The sequence below is a fragment of the Rhinatrema bivittatum genome, chromosome 3 (genome assembly GCF_901001135.1).
Source record: "Rhinatrema bivittatum chromosome 3, aRhiBiv1.1, whole genome shotgun sequence".
Classification (NCBI taxonomy): domain Eukaryota; kingdom Metazoa; phylum Chordata; class Amphibia; order Gymnophiona; family Rhinatrematidae; genus Rhinatrema; species Rhinatrema bivittatum.
The window spans coordinates 90,948,867-90,966,864 of record NC_042617.1 but is presented as its reverse complement, the minus strand read 5'-3'; the positions used below and the strand labels follow the sequence as shown (position 1 = coordinate 90,966,864).

The window sequence follows — 17,998 nt, the reverse complement described above, 5'->3', positions numbered from 1 at the left end:
GGGGGGGCCTCTTGACCCCCCCAAGCTGGCCAAAAGTTCCAGTTGGGTCCAGCCGGGGGTCCGGGAGCGGAGGCGCGGAGGAGCACGTGACGTCGGCGTCACTCGACGTGACGCTGACGTCACGTGCTCCTCGCAAAGGAATGCAGGGATGGCTTCTTGACTCCCCGCTGGACCACCAGGGAGTTTTGGTAAGTCTTGGGGGGGGTCAGGAGGGTGGGGGGTTTAAGTGTTTATTTAGGTTCAACGTATTCAACATAGCTATGTTGAATACGTTGGAACTCGCGATGCGTTTCTCCTCAAACCTTTTTTTTCTCTTTTAAAAATATAAGTTGCGTTTTACATATGCGTTCAAAACGAATGCACACCCCTACTATGTAGTGGTATATGTTGAATATCATTATCATCTGGTATAAAGTCATTGTAGTTCGTATTTAAGATGCTGTGAATTGATCTTAATAAAGATTATTAAACATAAAATGGCATTCAAGTTAAGGAATTGAGTGGGTTCAGAGAAAATGAGGACTTACGTTACATTGCCTTCTGTTGGAACTCTTCTCCTTTGACAGATCAGAAATAAAACCACCCAGGTGGGTGCTGCTTCATATGCACCCAGTTGTTGACTTGGCCTGTGATGGTTTGAGAAGGAGCAAGAGATGACATAGCTAGTTAGACAGCCTTTTCTTAGAACCCAAGAACTCACTTAATTCATTAAATGGAACTTCTTTTTTCTTAACTTTCCCAATTCCCAGTTTCATTGCCTAAAAACAGGCCAGTATAAATGTCTTCATTTTCTACCTCTCCTCTGCTTTCTTCTTGCTGCAAATTTGATTTCTGTAGTGAATAAAAAGCGTTGTTACTTCTACTAATAAACTTCTTTAAAAGAGATGGTATTCCTTTTTTATTGTAAATAATTACTTTATTTCTATCTATTTCTGAATTAATTTATTTTTTTGTTAAAACGTAGTGCCATACTTACAGTGGCCACTCTGCTTTCCATAGGTAACTCATAATCAGGAAAATGTATTCGATCTGCAGTTACTGGATGCTGCAGATTTGTCTCCAGAAGATCTTGAATCACTTTTGAGAAATACAACATTCCATTTAAAAAGACTTGTAGATGAGCGAGATGAACACAGAGAGGTATGAACATTCTTCAGTATTTTCATAATCATAAGCATGTTAGCAACATTTCGTGTCTACACTAGATTTATTTGAAAATGTGTGCTGCAAATTAGGCTACAATTTCATATTTACATGATCCAAGCATATGACTGATAACCATAAAATTTAAGATTAGACCTTGCCAAGGGGCTCTACTTTTTCAATAAAGATGTTTGGGAGCGGAAGGAGGTATTTCCCTACTTAGCAAAGGTCCTTTTGCATGGACTTGAAAACTTAACAAAAGTGAGTATCCTGTAGTAAAAACTGATAAACTGGCACCCCCGAACTTAATAGTAAACAGTCTTAAGAGAGGAACAACACTTTCCATAGTGTGTTTTATAGAGTTCTGTTTTTAATCCTGCGGTTTGTCAGATATAGAGATTGTTGTTGGTATCTTGTCTGTCCTTTTTTGGGGAGAAGGTATTTGAAAAACTCCTGGAGGGCCTAGTAGTGTCCTGATGCAGCCATCTTTTGTGGGCAAAGTACAGTAAAAGCTTTTATGGGGGCCTATTATCCATGAAAGGGCTTTTGCCGATCAGACTATTTTGCCTTATTCCAGTATGAGATGGGTGGCTACCATGAGGATAATATGTTTGATACTTTGGTACAGAACACGATTCTTACATTTCTTAACTTGTGCAATATTTTATAGTGTGCTTGGGCTTATAAAACGAACAGAGCTACATAATTATGTGTCTGAGACTTAAATTATACCCATTGATGCCTTGAGTTGTGGTTTTAGTCTGATCTCTGAAGTGTGGTTGCCATTGTTAGTCGGAAGTCTTTTCCTGTACTTTACAGTTTAGCAGACTTCAGAACAGGAGACAGCAGAGCTACAGTTTCTGTGGCCACCAGCAGTAAGAAAACAAGCTAATGTAAATTAAAAAAAAAAAAATTGCTCGAACATGCCAAACAGTATCTTGGAACAGCAGGCAAAAAATAAAAATGGAAAGGGCAGTTGTCCAACTATTTATCATTGCGTGTGGGTGGAGATCAAAGCTCTATGCCCTTTTAGCCAGGTAAAAAGTAGATGAGCTCGGGGGGGGGGGGGGGGCATTAATATTATGGGGGAGATAAACTTTTTCAAATCCACTTGCGTTATTTTGTATGGATAAAGAACCTGGGGCAGATATCAAAGGGAAAGCACACTTATACTTTTTAGAATCCTGCAAAGCCCAAGGATAAATGTTCATGCGGAATTTGCATAAATGTGTCCAGTTTTGAAAATTACTTCCAAAATGTTCTGTAATTAGTGAAAGTACCTAGATAATCAGATGAGCCACCCCCTCCCAAAAAAGAATTATGATTTGCCCTTAAAAATTTCAAGGGGTTGCCATTGGTAAACTACAAAAACCACATATAGCTAACCTTTAAAGAGATGCCCACAGATCAATATATAATTATATATTCTTAAATGGGGAATGGAGACCAAAAATGCTTTAAAATTGCATGGAAGCCAATATACATCAATGCCTCCTTATGGCCTAGCTGGTTGGTTCCAAATGCAAGACAAAATCCAATACATTTGGGATCAGCTTGGCTGCAGGACCAAGCAGTGCAAAATTATCTTAAATGTGTCCATCTTTTGGTTCCATTCCTAGACTGGTTTCTAATTAAGGCTAAAGGATCCCATCCCCCCTTCCCTGTGGCCTGGGTAAACCATGCTGTCATTGCATTATGTCTCCTCTCCAAACCCCTCCCTGCTAATAGGAGTCTTAGGTAGTCTGCCATATTCCAGCCCAAGAGCCCTTTATCTGAAGGTACCTGGGCAATTTTGTTAATAATGTAATCCCTTTTTTTTTTTGCAGGTGAGGCAGGTACCATGTAACATATTAAAAGTAACCTACTCTCTCTATATGTTTTTCGTGGCTTGTCCCCAATACCAAGCTTTATTCTTATAGAAAACATTTTTGGGTATAGGGGGAGAGTTGCCTACTGTTCAAAAACTTCTGCCAGCCTGCTGATTTATGGCTTCATCTGTGCCACATGTCATTGTTCACTGTTTGACCTACTGGGAAATAAATTTCAGGCTAATCAATGCTCTCCCTCCTTCCTCTCCTCCTTCCTTTCTTTTTGTAAACAAATTCAGCTATTAGAGCTTTCAAAAACTTGCGTCATGTGGAAGGTCTGAGATGGTGGCCATGTTATGCAACCTTTTGCTCTGATTTGAGCTAGGTTAGCATTATCCTAGTCCTTTCACTCTGTACATTGCATCATCTTTCTGTGTTATTTTAGCACAACATTACATTTCTAGCTTTCTTTTTGTTTTCTGTACAAATTAGAAGACTTTAGTTCTTTAGTGTTAGGTATGGCAATAGATGACTTTTGTTTTTAATTCTTATATGAATAGCATACCTTTCCAACAGGAGAGTTCAAGCTGTATTTCAGGAAATAAATTAGTTTGGAATACCATATGCTAGTGCAACCAGGCCCAGTGTGACAGGGTGTGCATACTGTGCATTTGCACGGGGCGGCACACTTAGAAGGGTGGCGGCGCTAGACCAGCTGGCTGGTGACCTGGTGGAACCTCCAGCGGCCAGGAGCAGTCGTGGACTGAATGTGCAGGCGGCAGTGTGCACTAAAAATTGATTTGGAACCTGGGGGGGGGGGGGGAATGTGCACCGTGCTGTGTCTAAAAAAAAAACCAAAAACCAAACTGCTTATTTCTGGCTGGCAGAAGATGAATCCGCGGCGTGACTTAACCAAAGAAGTCCCTGAGAGGAATGGAAATGCGGGACCCGACAGTGACAGTCGGCTCTATCATTTTTTTTGTTTTTTTTAATTGAATTTTTTACTTCCTCCTGCTGCTCTGTGCCGGCGACCAGTCCACCTGACCCCACTGACCTTACAGGCAGCCAATGGCTGGAACTGGCAGGGGCTGCATCAGCAGGGGAGGGCAGGAGGCACAACTCATCTGCCCAGAAGCTGGCCAGAAACAATGCAGGAGTAGCAGCAACAGAAGCTTCCAGGCAGGGAGGGGCTGATTAGAAGGAAGCTGCACTATGGTGTCCTGTGTCAGCCTGCATGGGACTGGGGATCTCAGCAAGTAGCAAAGAGGAGGAAGGCTTTGGGCAGAAGAGAGGGGAAGAGGACAGAGTCAGCCTGCTTGGAGCTAGAAAAGGTAATCTGAAGCTAACCGAGAATCGAGCCAAGGAAATGGAGGAGAAGGGGCAGAGAGCAAACTTGGCAGAGCATTGAGCTTCTGGAGGAGTTATGGGCAGGGAATAAACTGGTCAGAACATTAAGCTGTGGGGAGGGGTGGCAGGCTGGTGGCAGCAGGAGAGGCTGCGGGGCCACTGGTGGAGCTTAATCTGCTGGTAGCTGAAGGAGAGGCCACCGGCAGAGCTCAACCTGCTGGTGGCTGAAGAAGGAGAGAGGCCACGGGCGGCTGAAGGAGGAGGCTGCCGGCGGAGCTCAACCCGCTTATGTGTGAGTGAGAGCTTGTGTGTGTGTGTTTGTGTCTGTATGACAGCTTATGGCTCTCACAGGCACACAATGTATCTGTGAGGGAGAAAGGAGCCTGTGTATGAGAGAGAGAGAATGTGTGAGAGAATGAATGTTATTTTGCGTGTGTGTGAGAGGGAAGATAAAATTTGTATGGCCCTACTTCCCCCAGTCCACGATGATCTCAGGGTGACTGAAAATCAAAAGATCCTAGGTATGGAGAGCAGGAGATTTTTAAATCCTTATTAGTTTTAATTATTGGGTGTAATTTGCCTTTTCTGCTCTTTTGAAATATTTCATTTTTGGGGGGGGGGGGACAGAACAGTTTTTAATTATTGGATTGTTCATCAGATGTTTTGACATATTTTATTGGTGTTTGGGAAATTTTGGATATTCTTATTCATTAACTGGTTTGAAATATTTATTTTTACAAATATGATTTTATTATTATGATTGATGTTTTATATTTCTTGATTTTATTATTTAATGTTTTATGAAGAATGGTAATGTTTCTATTTTTCCATTGTTGCTCTGCATATAGAGGCTGGCTTATTGTGGGTTCCAGTTCAGTCCTTCTCAGCACGTTTCTTTTTATCCTTTCTAGAATCTGTTTGTATTCTGCATATGTGACAGAGTGTGATTTTGCTGGCATGTAGTTTCTGTGTAGGGTTCTATAGCAGCCTGGCTTATTCTGTTTTCCCAATAGGAAGTGTATTGGTGTTCTAGGGCCTAGTGTATTATTTGCAGTGTTGCCTTTTCATAAATAAGATTGCTTCTGTTTGAGGGCTTGTTAGGATTGTTTTGGTATGGGAGGTTTACTATATTGTAATGGAAATTAGGTTTATCCATGGCTTTCTGTGGTGCCATTATAAATTCCATAGGAGTTCCAAGTGTCTTTTTTGCAGTTTCTGGTTGGCATCACAGCAGTGCATGTAAATATAATATATATGTTTTAAGTGATATTTTGCCTCAGACGACTGTACTTGTTGTGAATGGCACTATGGGACAGGCCCGCAAGCGGCTCACTCACCCCTCTGTCGCCGACCTTCTGACGCAGCTTGCTGCTGCTCTTTGCGGCAGGATGCCGCCTCTGCCTTCCATGTGGCCTGGGATGCCACGAACTCTGACTTCTCTTCAAGGCCCAGACACCGCAGTCATACTGCTCCTGCTTTAGTGCTCCTAGGTACACGCACAAGCCTCTCTTCAAAATTTAAAGGTCCCGCGGCCCTCCCTGATGATGTCAGCCTGCTTGCCCTAGAAAAGGGCTCTTCAGTTTGATCCTAGTTGTCTTCGCAAGAAGTTGGGTACTCCTGGAGTTCCTGTTCCAGTTTTTGCCCTCTTGGAGATCTTCTTGTTTCATTCTTCACTTCTTCAAGGTCTTCATGTTCCTTGGTGTTCTTCATTCCATGTTCCTGGTCTCTCGACGTTCCCTTTGTTTTCAGCTTGTTCCGGCGTCCTGATGTTCCAGTCTGTCTCCTCATCCTGTTTCCAGGTCTTCTCCTCATCCACTCCTCCAGGTGTGCCATCATCCGTCATGGTCCGCAACCAGTCCATGTGTTGTGTAGGGCGCCTCGTGTCACAAGGCCTGCCTCCAAGTCAGCTGATCAAGTCTCCAGAAGGCCCTTGTTTTTAAACCCTGGGGGTCCCGTCCCTGGTTCTGAATTCCTGAATCCTTGAATCCTGTTCCTGGTCTTCGGAGTACCTTGTTCCAGTATCCATCCATGTCCAAGAGTCAAGTCCAGAGTCTGCTCCACATTTGGTGTGGTCTGCGACCAGCTCACTGGCTGTGTAGGGTGCACTGTGGCGCAGGGCTCTATCAGAGTCTGAACATCAGTCTGTATTTGAGCCTTCATCTTGTCCAAGTCTTCATGCCTTCATGTCGCCCAAGTCTTCAGTGCCTTCGTCATGTCCTTGTTACAGAGCCATAGTCTGTCCTGACGCACTAGCTCTTCCCAAGTGGCAGGTCCGAAAGGGCTTTCGAGTGGCTGGAGGGCTACCCCAGAGACCAGCATTGCATTGCTGGGTCTCATTTCTGTGTGTACAGGTGTAGCGAAGGTCCGAGTGTTCCAAGTCTGTCCAGGAAGTGCTCGGATATGTCTTGCCTACCCAGGTGCGTACCTGGAGCCTTGCCCTGGGGTTGTGCTGTGGCCCAAGAGCTCACTGTCTCATGCAAGCGACTGCACTCACTTGCACTTGCAACACTTGTGAATATTCTTTTTCATGTAAACTTTGTTATAAGTGCATAATTACACTTTGTGTGGCTATAGACAGGATGGGAGTATGGAGGGGGAATGTGTGTGCAAGGCTGTAAGGTTTCCTTAGGGTATGTAATACCCTTCCCTTTACCATGTGGAGGAATGGATAGATGTCTATTTTTAAAAATACAGATTTCCTGATGTAGCTGGGCTTCATTTGACTGACCTGGGACAGAGACTGAATGAAGGGGGGGGGGCAACACAGTAATTGTTCACACAGGGAAGTAGCAAAGCTAGCACCGACCCTTTGAGAACCTATCTGGTTCTCAAAGGAGGTGGCTGACAAAATTAAAGCTAAAAGAACAGCATTCAAGAAATATAAAAGATCCCAAAGGGAGGAACACAAAGAAGAATATTTGATTCAACTGAGGGAGACAAAGAAATTAATCAAGTTGGCAAAAAGTCAAGCGGAAGAGAGGATTGCCAAGGAGATAAAAAATGGTGACAAAACATTTTTCAGATACATCAGCGAAAAGAGAAAGGTCCAAAGTGGTATAGTGAAATTGAAAGGTGATAATGATCAATGTGTGGAGAGAGACGAAGAAATGGCAGAAATATTAAACGAATACTTCAGCTCTGTGTTCACTAAAGAAGACCCTGGAGAAGGACCATCTCTACACAACAAGAAACTGGAAGGAAATGGAATAGATGAAAATCCTTTTACAGTAGAAAATGTGTGGGAAGAGCTAAAGAACCTGAAAGTGGACAAAACCATGGGGCCTGATGGGATTCATCCAAGGATATTGAGGGAGCTCAGAGATGTTCTGGCGGGTCCGCTGTGTGACCTGTTCAATAGATCCCTTGAAACGGGAGTGGTGCCGAGTGATTGGAGAAGAGCGGTGGTGGTCCCGCTTCACAAGAGTGGGAACAGGGAGGAGGCTGGCAACTACAGACCAGTTAGCCTCACTTTGGTGGTGGGAAAAGTAATGGAGTCACTGCTGAAAGAGAGAATAGTGAACTATCTACAGTCCGGAGAATTGATGGACCAGAGGCAACATGGATTCACCAGGGGAAGATCCTGTCAAACAAATCTGATTGACTTTTTTGACTGGGTAACCAAGGAATTGGATCAAGGAAGAGCGCTCGATATCATATACTTGGATTTCAGCAAAGCTTTTGATACGGTTCCGCACAGGAGACTGGTGAATAAAACGAGAAGCTTAGGAGTGAGTGCCGAGGTGGTGACCTGGATTGCAAATTGGTTGACGGACAGAAGACAATGTGTGATGGTAAATGGAACCTTCTCTGAAGAGAGAGCGGTTTTAAGTGGTGTACCGCAAGGATCGGTGTTGGGACCGGTCCTGTTCAATATCTTTGTGAGCGACATTGCAGACGGGATAGAAGGTAAGGTTTGTCTTTTTGCGGATGACACTAAGATCTGCAACAGAGTGGACACGCCGGAAGGAGTGGAGAGAATGAGACGGGATCTAAGGAAACTGGAAGAGTGGTCGAAGATATGGCAGCTGAGATTCAATGCCAAGAAGTGCAAAGTCATGCATATGGGGAGTGGAAATCCGAATGAACTGTACTCGATGGGGGGGGAAAGGCTGATGTGCACGGAGCAGGAGAGGGACCTTGGGGTGATAGTGTCTAATGATATGAAGTCTGCGAAACAATGCGACAAGGCGATAGCAAAAGCCAGAAGAATGCTGGGCTGCATAGAGAGAGGAATATCGAGTAAGAAAAGGGAAGTGATTATTCCCTTGTACAGGTCCTTGGTGAGGCCTCACCTGGAGTACTGTGTTCAGTTCTGGAGACCGTATCTACAAAAAGACAAAGACAAGATGGAAGCGGTACAGAGAAGGGCGACCAGGAAGGTGGAGGATCTTCATCGGATGACGTACGAGGAGAGATTGAAGAATCTAAATATGTACACCCTGGAGGAAAGGAGGAGCAGAGGAGATATGATACAGACTTTCAGATACTTGAAAGGTTTTAATGATCCAAAGGCAACGACAAACCTTTACCATAAGAAAAAAATCAGCAGAACCAGGGGTCACGATTTGAAGCTCCAGGGAGGAAGATTCAGAACCAATGTCAGGAAGTATTTCTTCACGGAGAGGGTGGTGGATGCCTGGAATGCCCTTCCGGAGGAAGTGGTGAAGACCAGAACTGTGAAGGACTTCAAAGGGGCGTGGGATAAACACTGTGGATCCATAAAGTCAAGAGGCCGCCAATGAAGAGTGGGTGACTCGCCAGAATGATGGCTACTGCCTGGACACAATACCCTTATTCAATAAACATACACATGGTTACTGTGACTCCAACATCACTCTAAGCTTCAACAGCAAGAGGAAATGTGGAAAAAAGGATTTGCACTCTCAAAGCCGGGAGTAGCTGGCTTGTTACGGCGGTTACTACCCCAAACCAAATGTGCCTGATACTTCACTTTCGATGCACATCCAGCATAGCTCTCTGCTCCAACGGCAGGGGAGAAGAAAAACTGATACTTCACGTATATCCAGCATAGCTCTCTGCTTCAACAGCAGGGGAAAAGAAAAACTGATACTTCACGCATATCCAGCATAGCTTCAACGGCAGGGGAGAAGAAAAAAGGATTCACACTCACAAAGCGGGGAGTAGCTGGCTTGTTACGGCGGTTACTACCCCAAACCAAATGTGCCTGATACTTCACTTTCGATGCATATCCAGCATGGCTCTCTGCTTCAACGGCAGGGGAGAAGACTGATACTTCACACATATCCAGCATAGCTCTCTGCTTCAACGGCAGGGGAGAAGAAAAACAACCAATAAGGGCTGTATAACATAGTCTGGGTTAAAACAAATAAGCATGGGTGTAGCTTGCTTATTGCGGCGGTTACTACCCCTACTACCCCTAACTAATCAAGCTAGATATTTCACTTGGATGCAGCTCCATCACTGCTCTCTACATTAATGGTGGGGGAGGAAGGGAAATAGAACCAAGAGCTAAAAGAAACAGATAAGTATGAGAGAAAAAAATGTGTGAAGCTTGCTGGGCAGACTGGATGGGCCATTTGGTCTTCTTCTGCCGTCATTTCTATGTTTCTATGTTTCTATGACCCTGCCCACACCACCACATCAAAGCCTGCCCATCATCTTGGCTAAATATTAAGTCCCTTTTCCCAGTATCACTGCAGATTTCATGGTGCAACCCTTGCTGTAAAGTCCTGAAGGAGAGCTATCCAGGCAGATCAGGGCACCTTCATTTTAAACTGCTTCATATTTGGTAATTTCAACACCACTGCCACCTGCCACCACACTCTCCAGGTCACTGTTGAGGTATTTCTGTTTCCAAAATTGCTTTTTTGCGTTATCCTATTTAAGTCTTAAGAGTCCCCCACTCTGATTTATTGCTAAATACTTGTATTGAGTCCAGTTACTTTCTATCTCCGAAAAATTCCATGAATCGTAAATTACGTTTTCCTAGCAATATATGGGCATAGTTGGCAGAACTGGAGATCACGCTAAGCAGTAGTAATTAGCATTTTTACAAGGTCTGGTTGTTCTCCACTTTTAAGCTTGTGGTTTTGACTTTGATGAATTCTGTATCTAATTATAGATTGGGAAAGGGAGGCATCAGAGTTTGACTTCGTGCAATAAGTACTGTTAATATTAGAAGTATTGTTATATGTATCTAGTTAATAAAAATTATTGGGATAGCATTAAGAAAGCTAACCTTAATGCAGACATTCTCACAATTGTTTTGGTGTCCTCAGACTTGCAGCTACCAGTTCATGCTGGTAGTTGCATTGACAACTTTGCTAAAATACTCAGTTTGCTTTACCCAATTCCTACATCTGTTGGTGGTTTGAGAAATGCATTTTTAAAGAGATTTTTTATTGCATTAAGAAATGTATTTTATCTCTAGCTTTGGATTATGCCTAGAGATCTTGAACATATATAATAATGAAATATCTTCTTTTTGGTTCCTTAGACTATCATAGAACTCTCTGAAGAACGGGATTGTTTACGTTTTTCACCTCATGCCTTAACTGGACTTTCATCTGGTGACTCACCAGGCATGAAACGTACAGAAAGCAGGCAGCACCTGTCAGTGGAGCTAGCAGATGCCAAGGCAAAAATACGAAGGCTTAGACAGGAACTGTAAGTCCTCATTCTCATTGGCAAGTAAATATGACTGAGAAGGTGGAGTTAATTTTGATAGTATTTCATGTCCACTTGGTAAGGTAAACATCATTTGTTTTTAAAATATATATAGAAGTCCATATTCAGTATCATTTTTCCAGCTGAATTCGGACTTAGTTGGACAAATGGCATGATTTGAAAATTCCCCGCTGGCTGAAAGCCTCCAAGTTATCCTCCTAACTATATAGCTGGATAACTTGGAGACATTCCAGTAGCCAGATAGATTATCTGGCTAACTCTTGTTGTGCTGTAGACCAATCCTAAAGTTAGCTGAATAAACATCTGGCTATCTTTAAGATAGCTGTATACATTCAGTAGCTCCACTTTGCCACTGAATAGCCCAAGAAAGTTAGCCAATAAGCTAATCTGGCTACTTTGGTGGCAGGCCAGCGACTGAAAATGGACCCCATTTTTTTCAGAGAACCAGTAGTATGTCTGTTCTCACATGTGGCTGACATCATCCAATGGGGCCTGACGCTGAAAACTTATGTCAGAGTTTCTAGAACTTTGACTATGCCTCACCGAGCATTCCCTTGCATGGGATTATGCCACATCTCCATGCGGATTCCCTTCAGTCTTTCTTTTTCTGCGGAACCCTTGAATTATGGTTGTGTTGCCTCACACTCCTATTTCTGGGCCTTCACAGTTTTTGGACAGATTTACAGGATTGTTCATTACTGGATCCCACAATTTTATTCAACATAGTTTCCTTAAGAATTTTCAGTCATTTTTTCTAGTTTTCATTTGTCCCTGTACCTTGTTCCACAGTGGTGTTTTGTCAGTGCCTGCTGGTCATCGAGTCACAATTGCCATTGAGTTTGATTTTGCTTTTGTTTTGGCTAAACATGTCTAGTGGGTTCCAGCAAAGCCCTCCGTGCACAAGGACTAAGTCTATTACGGGTTCCCATGATAGATGTATCTTGTGTCTGGGGGTATCGCATGATGTCCAAGTGTTACAAATGTGCGACCATGACCCTGAGGATGACTGTGTCTACCGGAACTTATGGAAAAGCATTTCATGCATGAGAAGATTAATTCATCAGTATCACATCTGAGATATCAACATCGAAGGACCTTGGAGCTGCGTCATTGGAGGGAACATATTTGGTATCAGGGGGAACACCGTCTGTTCTCTTGCTGCCACCAGTAATAGTGAACCTGGAGTCAGGCCTCCATCTGACTTTTCCCAATTGAAGAAGGCGCCAAATTCCACCTCTTTGACACCAGCATCAAGGAAGCATCGAAGGAAGCCGAAGAAGTATTGACATCTGTCTCCCTTGTTGCCTGATGCTAGGAAGGGGGATGGTCTGGTGCACTCTGAGAACCTCCGTAAGCAGTCCCATAGCAAGGAGAGTTCATCCTTTAAGAAGTCCAGGTACTCACAACAGCTTCCACTTGTCCCCCTTTTGGAACCTCTTTGTTCCAAAAGGGGGCATGGCTACCCTTCCTGCCTCCCAATGAGTGTTGGCATATATTGTCTTCAAGGAAGAGTTGAATAGAAAGATCCAGCAGACCTTTGAGAAGGCTTTGTAGGGTCTTGGTGCTGTGACATCAAGGACACTGAGGCAAGTACCTATAAGCCTTTACTCAATTCCTTACAGGTGCTCTGTGGCAAGGCATTGTGCCAGTGCTGGATCTGATGCCTATGCTCAGAGAGGGATCGGAGTTGATGACTCCCATCCCATTTTAATATCTAGCTCCTTGGGGGGAGGCAGTTACCCTGGGCTGCCATAGCTCCTCGGGATCCAGGCCAAAATGGCCAAAGGACTTGCACTTGACACCTTGGCTGGTGGAGAGGGAGTCCTCTCCATCAGCAGACCAAGGAGGGTTGCACTCCGAATACTTTTGGGCATGTAGCTATAACTCTGCAGATGCCTCTGAAGAGGAGGTATCAACGGGCCTCCTTTCCGACCCCTTCATCAGAGAAAAAGAAGCCTTCCTCCTGAGGAACTCACCTTCACAGAGTTTATCAAGAAAATGGCTGAAGCCATTCCTTTTACATTACAGATGGAGGATGAGACCAGGAGTAAGAAGTTGGACATCCTCCAGTTTGTGGAGGATATCCAAAGCCCCCTACGGAAATCGTGGCAGTCCATGAAGTCTTTCAGGAGGTGCAGCAAGGATGTGGGAGTTCCCTCTCGGTGACGCCTGTTAACAAGACTGTGAACATGATCTATTTCATCGAAAAGGCTCCTGGATTCAAAAAGAGAGAGTTTACAAATCAATCTGGGGTAATCAAATCCGCTGTCAAGAAGGCTAAGAGATCTGGAATTTATTTATTGGTGTTCCTGGGGAAGGACTCTAGAACCCTTGTTGCCCTTGGAAGAGAAGATTTTCAGGGGCTATACTTTATGCCTTCATAGCTTCTTACATAGGTCTTCTTGGGCCAGTATATTCAGTACTTGCTGAAGCAATTGCAGGGGGTGGCTGAGCAGCTTCCTCAAAAGCAGCAAAATGCGCTCCAGTCACTGGTGGACAAAGGGTTAGAGTGTCTTGTCTTAACCTTTGATTTTGAGACAGCATAGAGAGTCTTTGCTGTAGGATTGGAGCTTGCAGGCTTGTCTGGCTGTGTGCTTTAGGTCTCCCCTCAAATGTACAGGAAAGACTTGCTAACATACCATGTATGTATTTATTTATTTTATTTAAATTTTTTCTATACCGTCGTTAAGAAGGATCCGTCACAACGGTTTACAATAGGGCACATAAAATAAGGATGCTGAGATATATTAATTTACACAGGTGCAGTAATGATTCGGTACATAGTTTTCTAAATGATATAATTGGTTTGTGATACAATACTGTCCAGGAATTATCAGTTTAAAAACAATTCTAACTTTATAAGTGTCAATTTCTCTTCTGGTGAAGAACGAGAAGGTGGAGTAAAAACAGATAGAAATATAGCTACACACTTTATTTGTTCATACCTCTCACTTCGCCTGCCTCACTGTTTCCCCTTCTCTGTTTGGTAGGCTTGCTTGAATAGCCAAGTTTTTAAGCCTTTTCTGAAGGTTTTGTTGTATGTGAGAGAATTTATTCACAGATAGTGAAGAAAGTAGTCATGCATATCAGGGATCACTGCAATGCTCCAGCAACTCTCCACTTGCACTCAAGATCTGGCCGGTACCGGAGGCCAGGGCAGAGGAGGCACTTTTTCCAGCCGAGCAGACACAATACTCTGCTCCTGTGGTTCTCTACACAACAGGCCCCACAAGCCCATCCGAGGCAGCAGCGGGCACCTAAGCCCCAGACAGCAACCCCGTCAACACCAGGGATGGAGTTTTGACTGAATCAAGAGGACCTTCTAGTTAGAGGGAGGATGTGTTTTTACATTAACTAGTAGCCCAGTATAACTTCAGACACGTGGCTCCTCCTCATCAGGAGAGGTTACAGATCAAAGTTAATGGGTCTCCCACCAAATTGGCCCCTGAACCCAATTTGGGGTCATTCAACCTCAGGAACGGCTTCAAAAGGAGCTCTCCTCCCTTTTGTTAGCCAGTGCGGTCCAGCATGTTCCACCAAGGTAAAGAGGGCAAGGATTCTACTTCCAAATATTTCCTGATTTGTAAGAAAACAGGGGGATTCCATTCCATCCGAGACCTAGATACATATATAGGAAAAAATAGCTTGTTACCAATAAAAACACCTTGTTGTGCTTGTTGGTACCTGTTGTTTTACACTCCTCCCCCCCACCCCCCCCTTTTTTTTTCCATTAGAGGCAGCCTATAGCTAGGACTCATCCTGCTTGTCCTCGAAAAGCAGAGTTCTTACCTGTAACTGGTGTTCTCTGAGGACAACAGGATGTTGGTCCTCATGAAACCAACCCACCTCCTCTTGAAGTTGGCTTTCTCTCTTTTTTTTTTTTTAATGCTAAAATACAAGACTGAAGGGACCCCGTGTGGACATGTGACATAATAGCATGTGTAGGCATGCTTAATGAGGCACAGTCAAAGTTAAATAAGTTTTCCATACCAGGCTCCATTGTGTGAGGACTGACATCCTGCTGTTCTCGAAGAACACTGGCTACAGGTAAGCGACTCTACTATATAGGATTCATTTTTAAGGAAATGAGCCATGATTTCTTTTTCAATCCTGTGTTTATAACATTCTATGGAGACAAACTAGCTATACACATGAGTTACATTACCATGCTCTGCACTGAACAGAAGGATTTGTCATTTCTGAAAACTTATAAAAGCCATTCATTGCTTTTCTTTTTTTTTAATTTTTTCTTTATTGAATTTTTCAGTATACAAAGCATTAATTCTGCTCAGGATTTAGGGGTGATTATGGACCTTGAGTTAAATATGAAAATTAACATAATATGATTAGAGATGGTTTTAATAAATTACATATTTATAAAAAAAAAATTGAAACCACGTCTGTATTATAATGACTTCAGGGCAGTTCTACAGACCTTGATATTTTCAAAATTGGTCTACTGTAATTCTCTACTTTTGGGTCTACTGAACAATGCCTTGAGACTACTTCAACTGTTACAGAATGCAGCGGCTAGATTCCTGACCAGTGTCAAAAAATATGATCATATTACACCCCCTGCATTGGCTACCAATAAAATTTAGAATTGAGTACAAAGTCCACTGTCGAATACACAAATCATTGAATAATGAGAAAATAGAATGGTTGAATGCAGCTTTGCAGATATTAGCAAACAAAGGTTTAACTATTCCTTCAGTCATGTCTGCCCATTTGAGTAAAGTCAGGGAAAGAGCAGTATCTTTAGCTGGACCGAAACTTTGGAATTCCCTTCCAATTGAGTTAAGATTACAGTCAGATTATCAAACTTTTAAAAAAGCTTTAAAAACCTGGTTATTTAGGCAAGTGTTTTTGGAGAGGAAGCAATATAAAGTAATTTATAGGATGTGTATTTTTTATTAGAGCTTTTATTCAAGGAGAAGGTGAGGTTTTTATGTTTTCTGTCTTTTTATGAACTTTCATGGTAGATATATTTTTTTTAATTATTTGTTTTTATATTTTAGTTTTATTTTAAATGGTTTTCTAGTTTTTTGGTCTTGTATGATCCTATTTATACTGATGCTGTAAACCGTTATGATTGTTATCAGAATATTGGTATACAAAATAATATGAATAAACAAATAACATTTTGTATTATAAGTACATGAGTATAAAGAAGTATTAATCTCAAAAAGAAAATAAGTAGAATAATACATTATTCATACCTTTAATATAAATTTTAAAAAAAGGGGTGGGCAGAAATGAAAGGAGCCCTAAAGAAACTCCATTCATTGCTTTTATGAGTAGTTCTTGGGTAGTACACAGTAGATCCTGAGCCATTGTGCCTTTCAGCATCCCTCACACTGGTCTTTACGACTGCAGCCTCGCATACTGTATAGAACTTTGTCTTCTTCTGGCTTTGGCCACAAAAAAAAATAGTAATTTCCCTAGTTAAATTGTGCATCTAAGGAATTTTTTCTTCTCAAAGTCCTGCTGATCCATGCTACACTTTTTCTAGTGTGACCATTACCAGCAGGCTGCTTGACTGATCAAATATTTTTCTTTCTGTTCTGCTTCTTTATTTGATGTCTTGCCTTTTTGAATTAACATCAAGGTGTGTTACAATTTAAAACCTTGAAATCCAATTGAACTATCTGTTAGAGGAAAATTTCTTCATTTGATTTTAGTTTATTTTCCTTGTCATGTCAGAGAAGTGGGACAGCGGCTTTAAGGTCTGTCCCATGTGCAAACAGAGGATGTCCATTGAGAGGATCAGGATACTTCTGCAAACTGCTTTTTTTTTTTTTAACTTAAAGTAGTCGGGAGATCCATGTTGCAGACTGCCACTTTTGATTTTTAGAAAGGGAAGGGGATGTTGGGAGTGCTGGACATGTTTTCTTTGGGTCTAGAGGCAAGATGGCTGGCCAGGTTTAGGTTTGCACTTCCAGCACCTTGGTTTGGCTTGTCAAGTTGAGTAATTGATGCTGAAAATTAATGTTAACTGCTTTGATTTTCTTCTGGACCTAACCCTGCCCCTAGGCCCACCAATAATTTGACCAGTGAAATTTAGGAGACTGCATTGTGCTGGTTAGCCTGGTCAATTTTTAAAGGCTTTGATCTAGCCAGCCTTAGTAAGTTCTTGCTTAGCCAGCTAGATCCATGGCCTTTTTTACTATATAAAATAGAGGGGTGCTGCAGGTTATGGCGGTATGGGAACTGCCATGCATGAGCAGTGAAAGGCCTTTTGACCTCTCCAGAGAGCTCTGGCATTTGTCTGTTCCATGCAGTCTGGTCATTTCACCCACTTGTGTGACTGGTGAACTACTGTTTTCAGAGAGCACCTGACATAGTAAACAGCATCGCTGGAGCTGCTCATATTGAACTGAAATTAGATAGGCAGGGAGTTTGGTCTATAGAGCCTACCAAATCTCTAGTTGTGGCTAAAATTTTCAAATGTAGGTTTATCTGCTTTTAGCCCAGATAAACTTGCAGATACACTCTCATCCATAAGATTTTCCAGCATAGCTCTCTGCTCCAACAGCAGGGGAAAAGAAAAACTGATGCTTCACGCATTTCCAGCATAGCTTCAACGGCAGCGGAGAAGAAAAAAGGATTCACAATCACAAAGTGGGGAGTAGCTGGCTTGTTACGGCGGTTACTACCCCAAACCAAATGTGCCTGATACTTCACTTTCAATGCATATCCAGCATGGCTCTCTGCTTCAACGGCAGGAGAGAAGAAAAACTGATACTTCACGCATATCCAGCATAGCTCTCTGCTTCTACGACAGGGGAGAAAAAAAACCAAACTGATACTTCACGCATATCCAGCATAGCTCCCTGCTTCAACGGCAGGGGAGAAGAAAAAAAACCAATAAGGGCTGTATAACATAGTCTGGGTAAAACAAATAAGCATGGGTGTAGCTTGCTTATTGTGGCGGTTACTACCTCTACTGCCCCTAACTAATCAAGCTAGATATTTCACTTGGATGCAGCTCCATCACTGCTCTCTACATTAATGGTGGGGGTGGAAGGGAA

General features: G+C 42.8%; 1 protein-coding gene across 6 annotated transcripts in view; it reads left to right on the top strand.

Moving 5' to 3' along the window:
• Window positions 1-17,998, top strand: part of CCDC88A (coiled-coil domain containing 88A) — a 503,234-nt gene that overhangs the window by 201,018 nt on the left and 284,218 nt on the right. For all 6 annotated transcript variants that reach the window (XM_029593463.1, XM_029593462.1, XM_029593464.1 and 3 more), the window contains exons 7-8: window positions 1,000-1,140; window positions 10,777-10,946. In XM_029593463.1, the coding sequence (XP_029449323.1) occupies window positions 1,000-1,140; window positions 10,777-10,946 (311 nt within the window). The remainder of the gene's footprint in view (window positions 1-999; window positions 1,141-10,776; window positions 10,947-17,998) is intronic.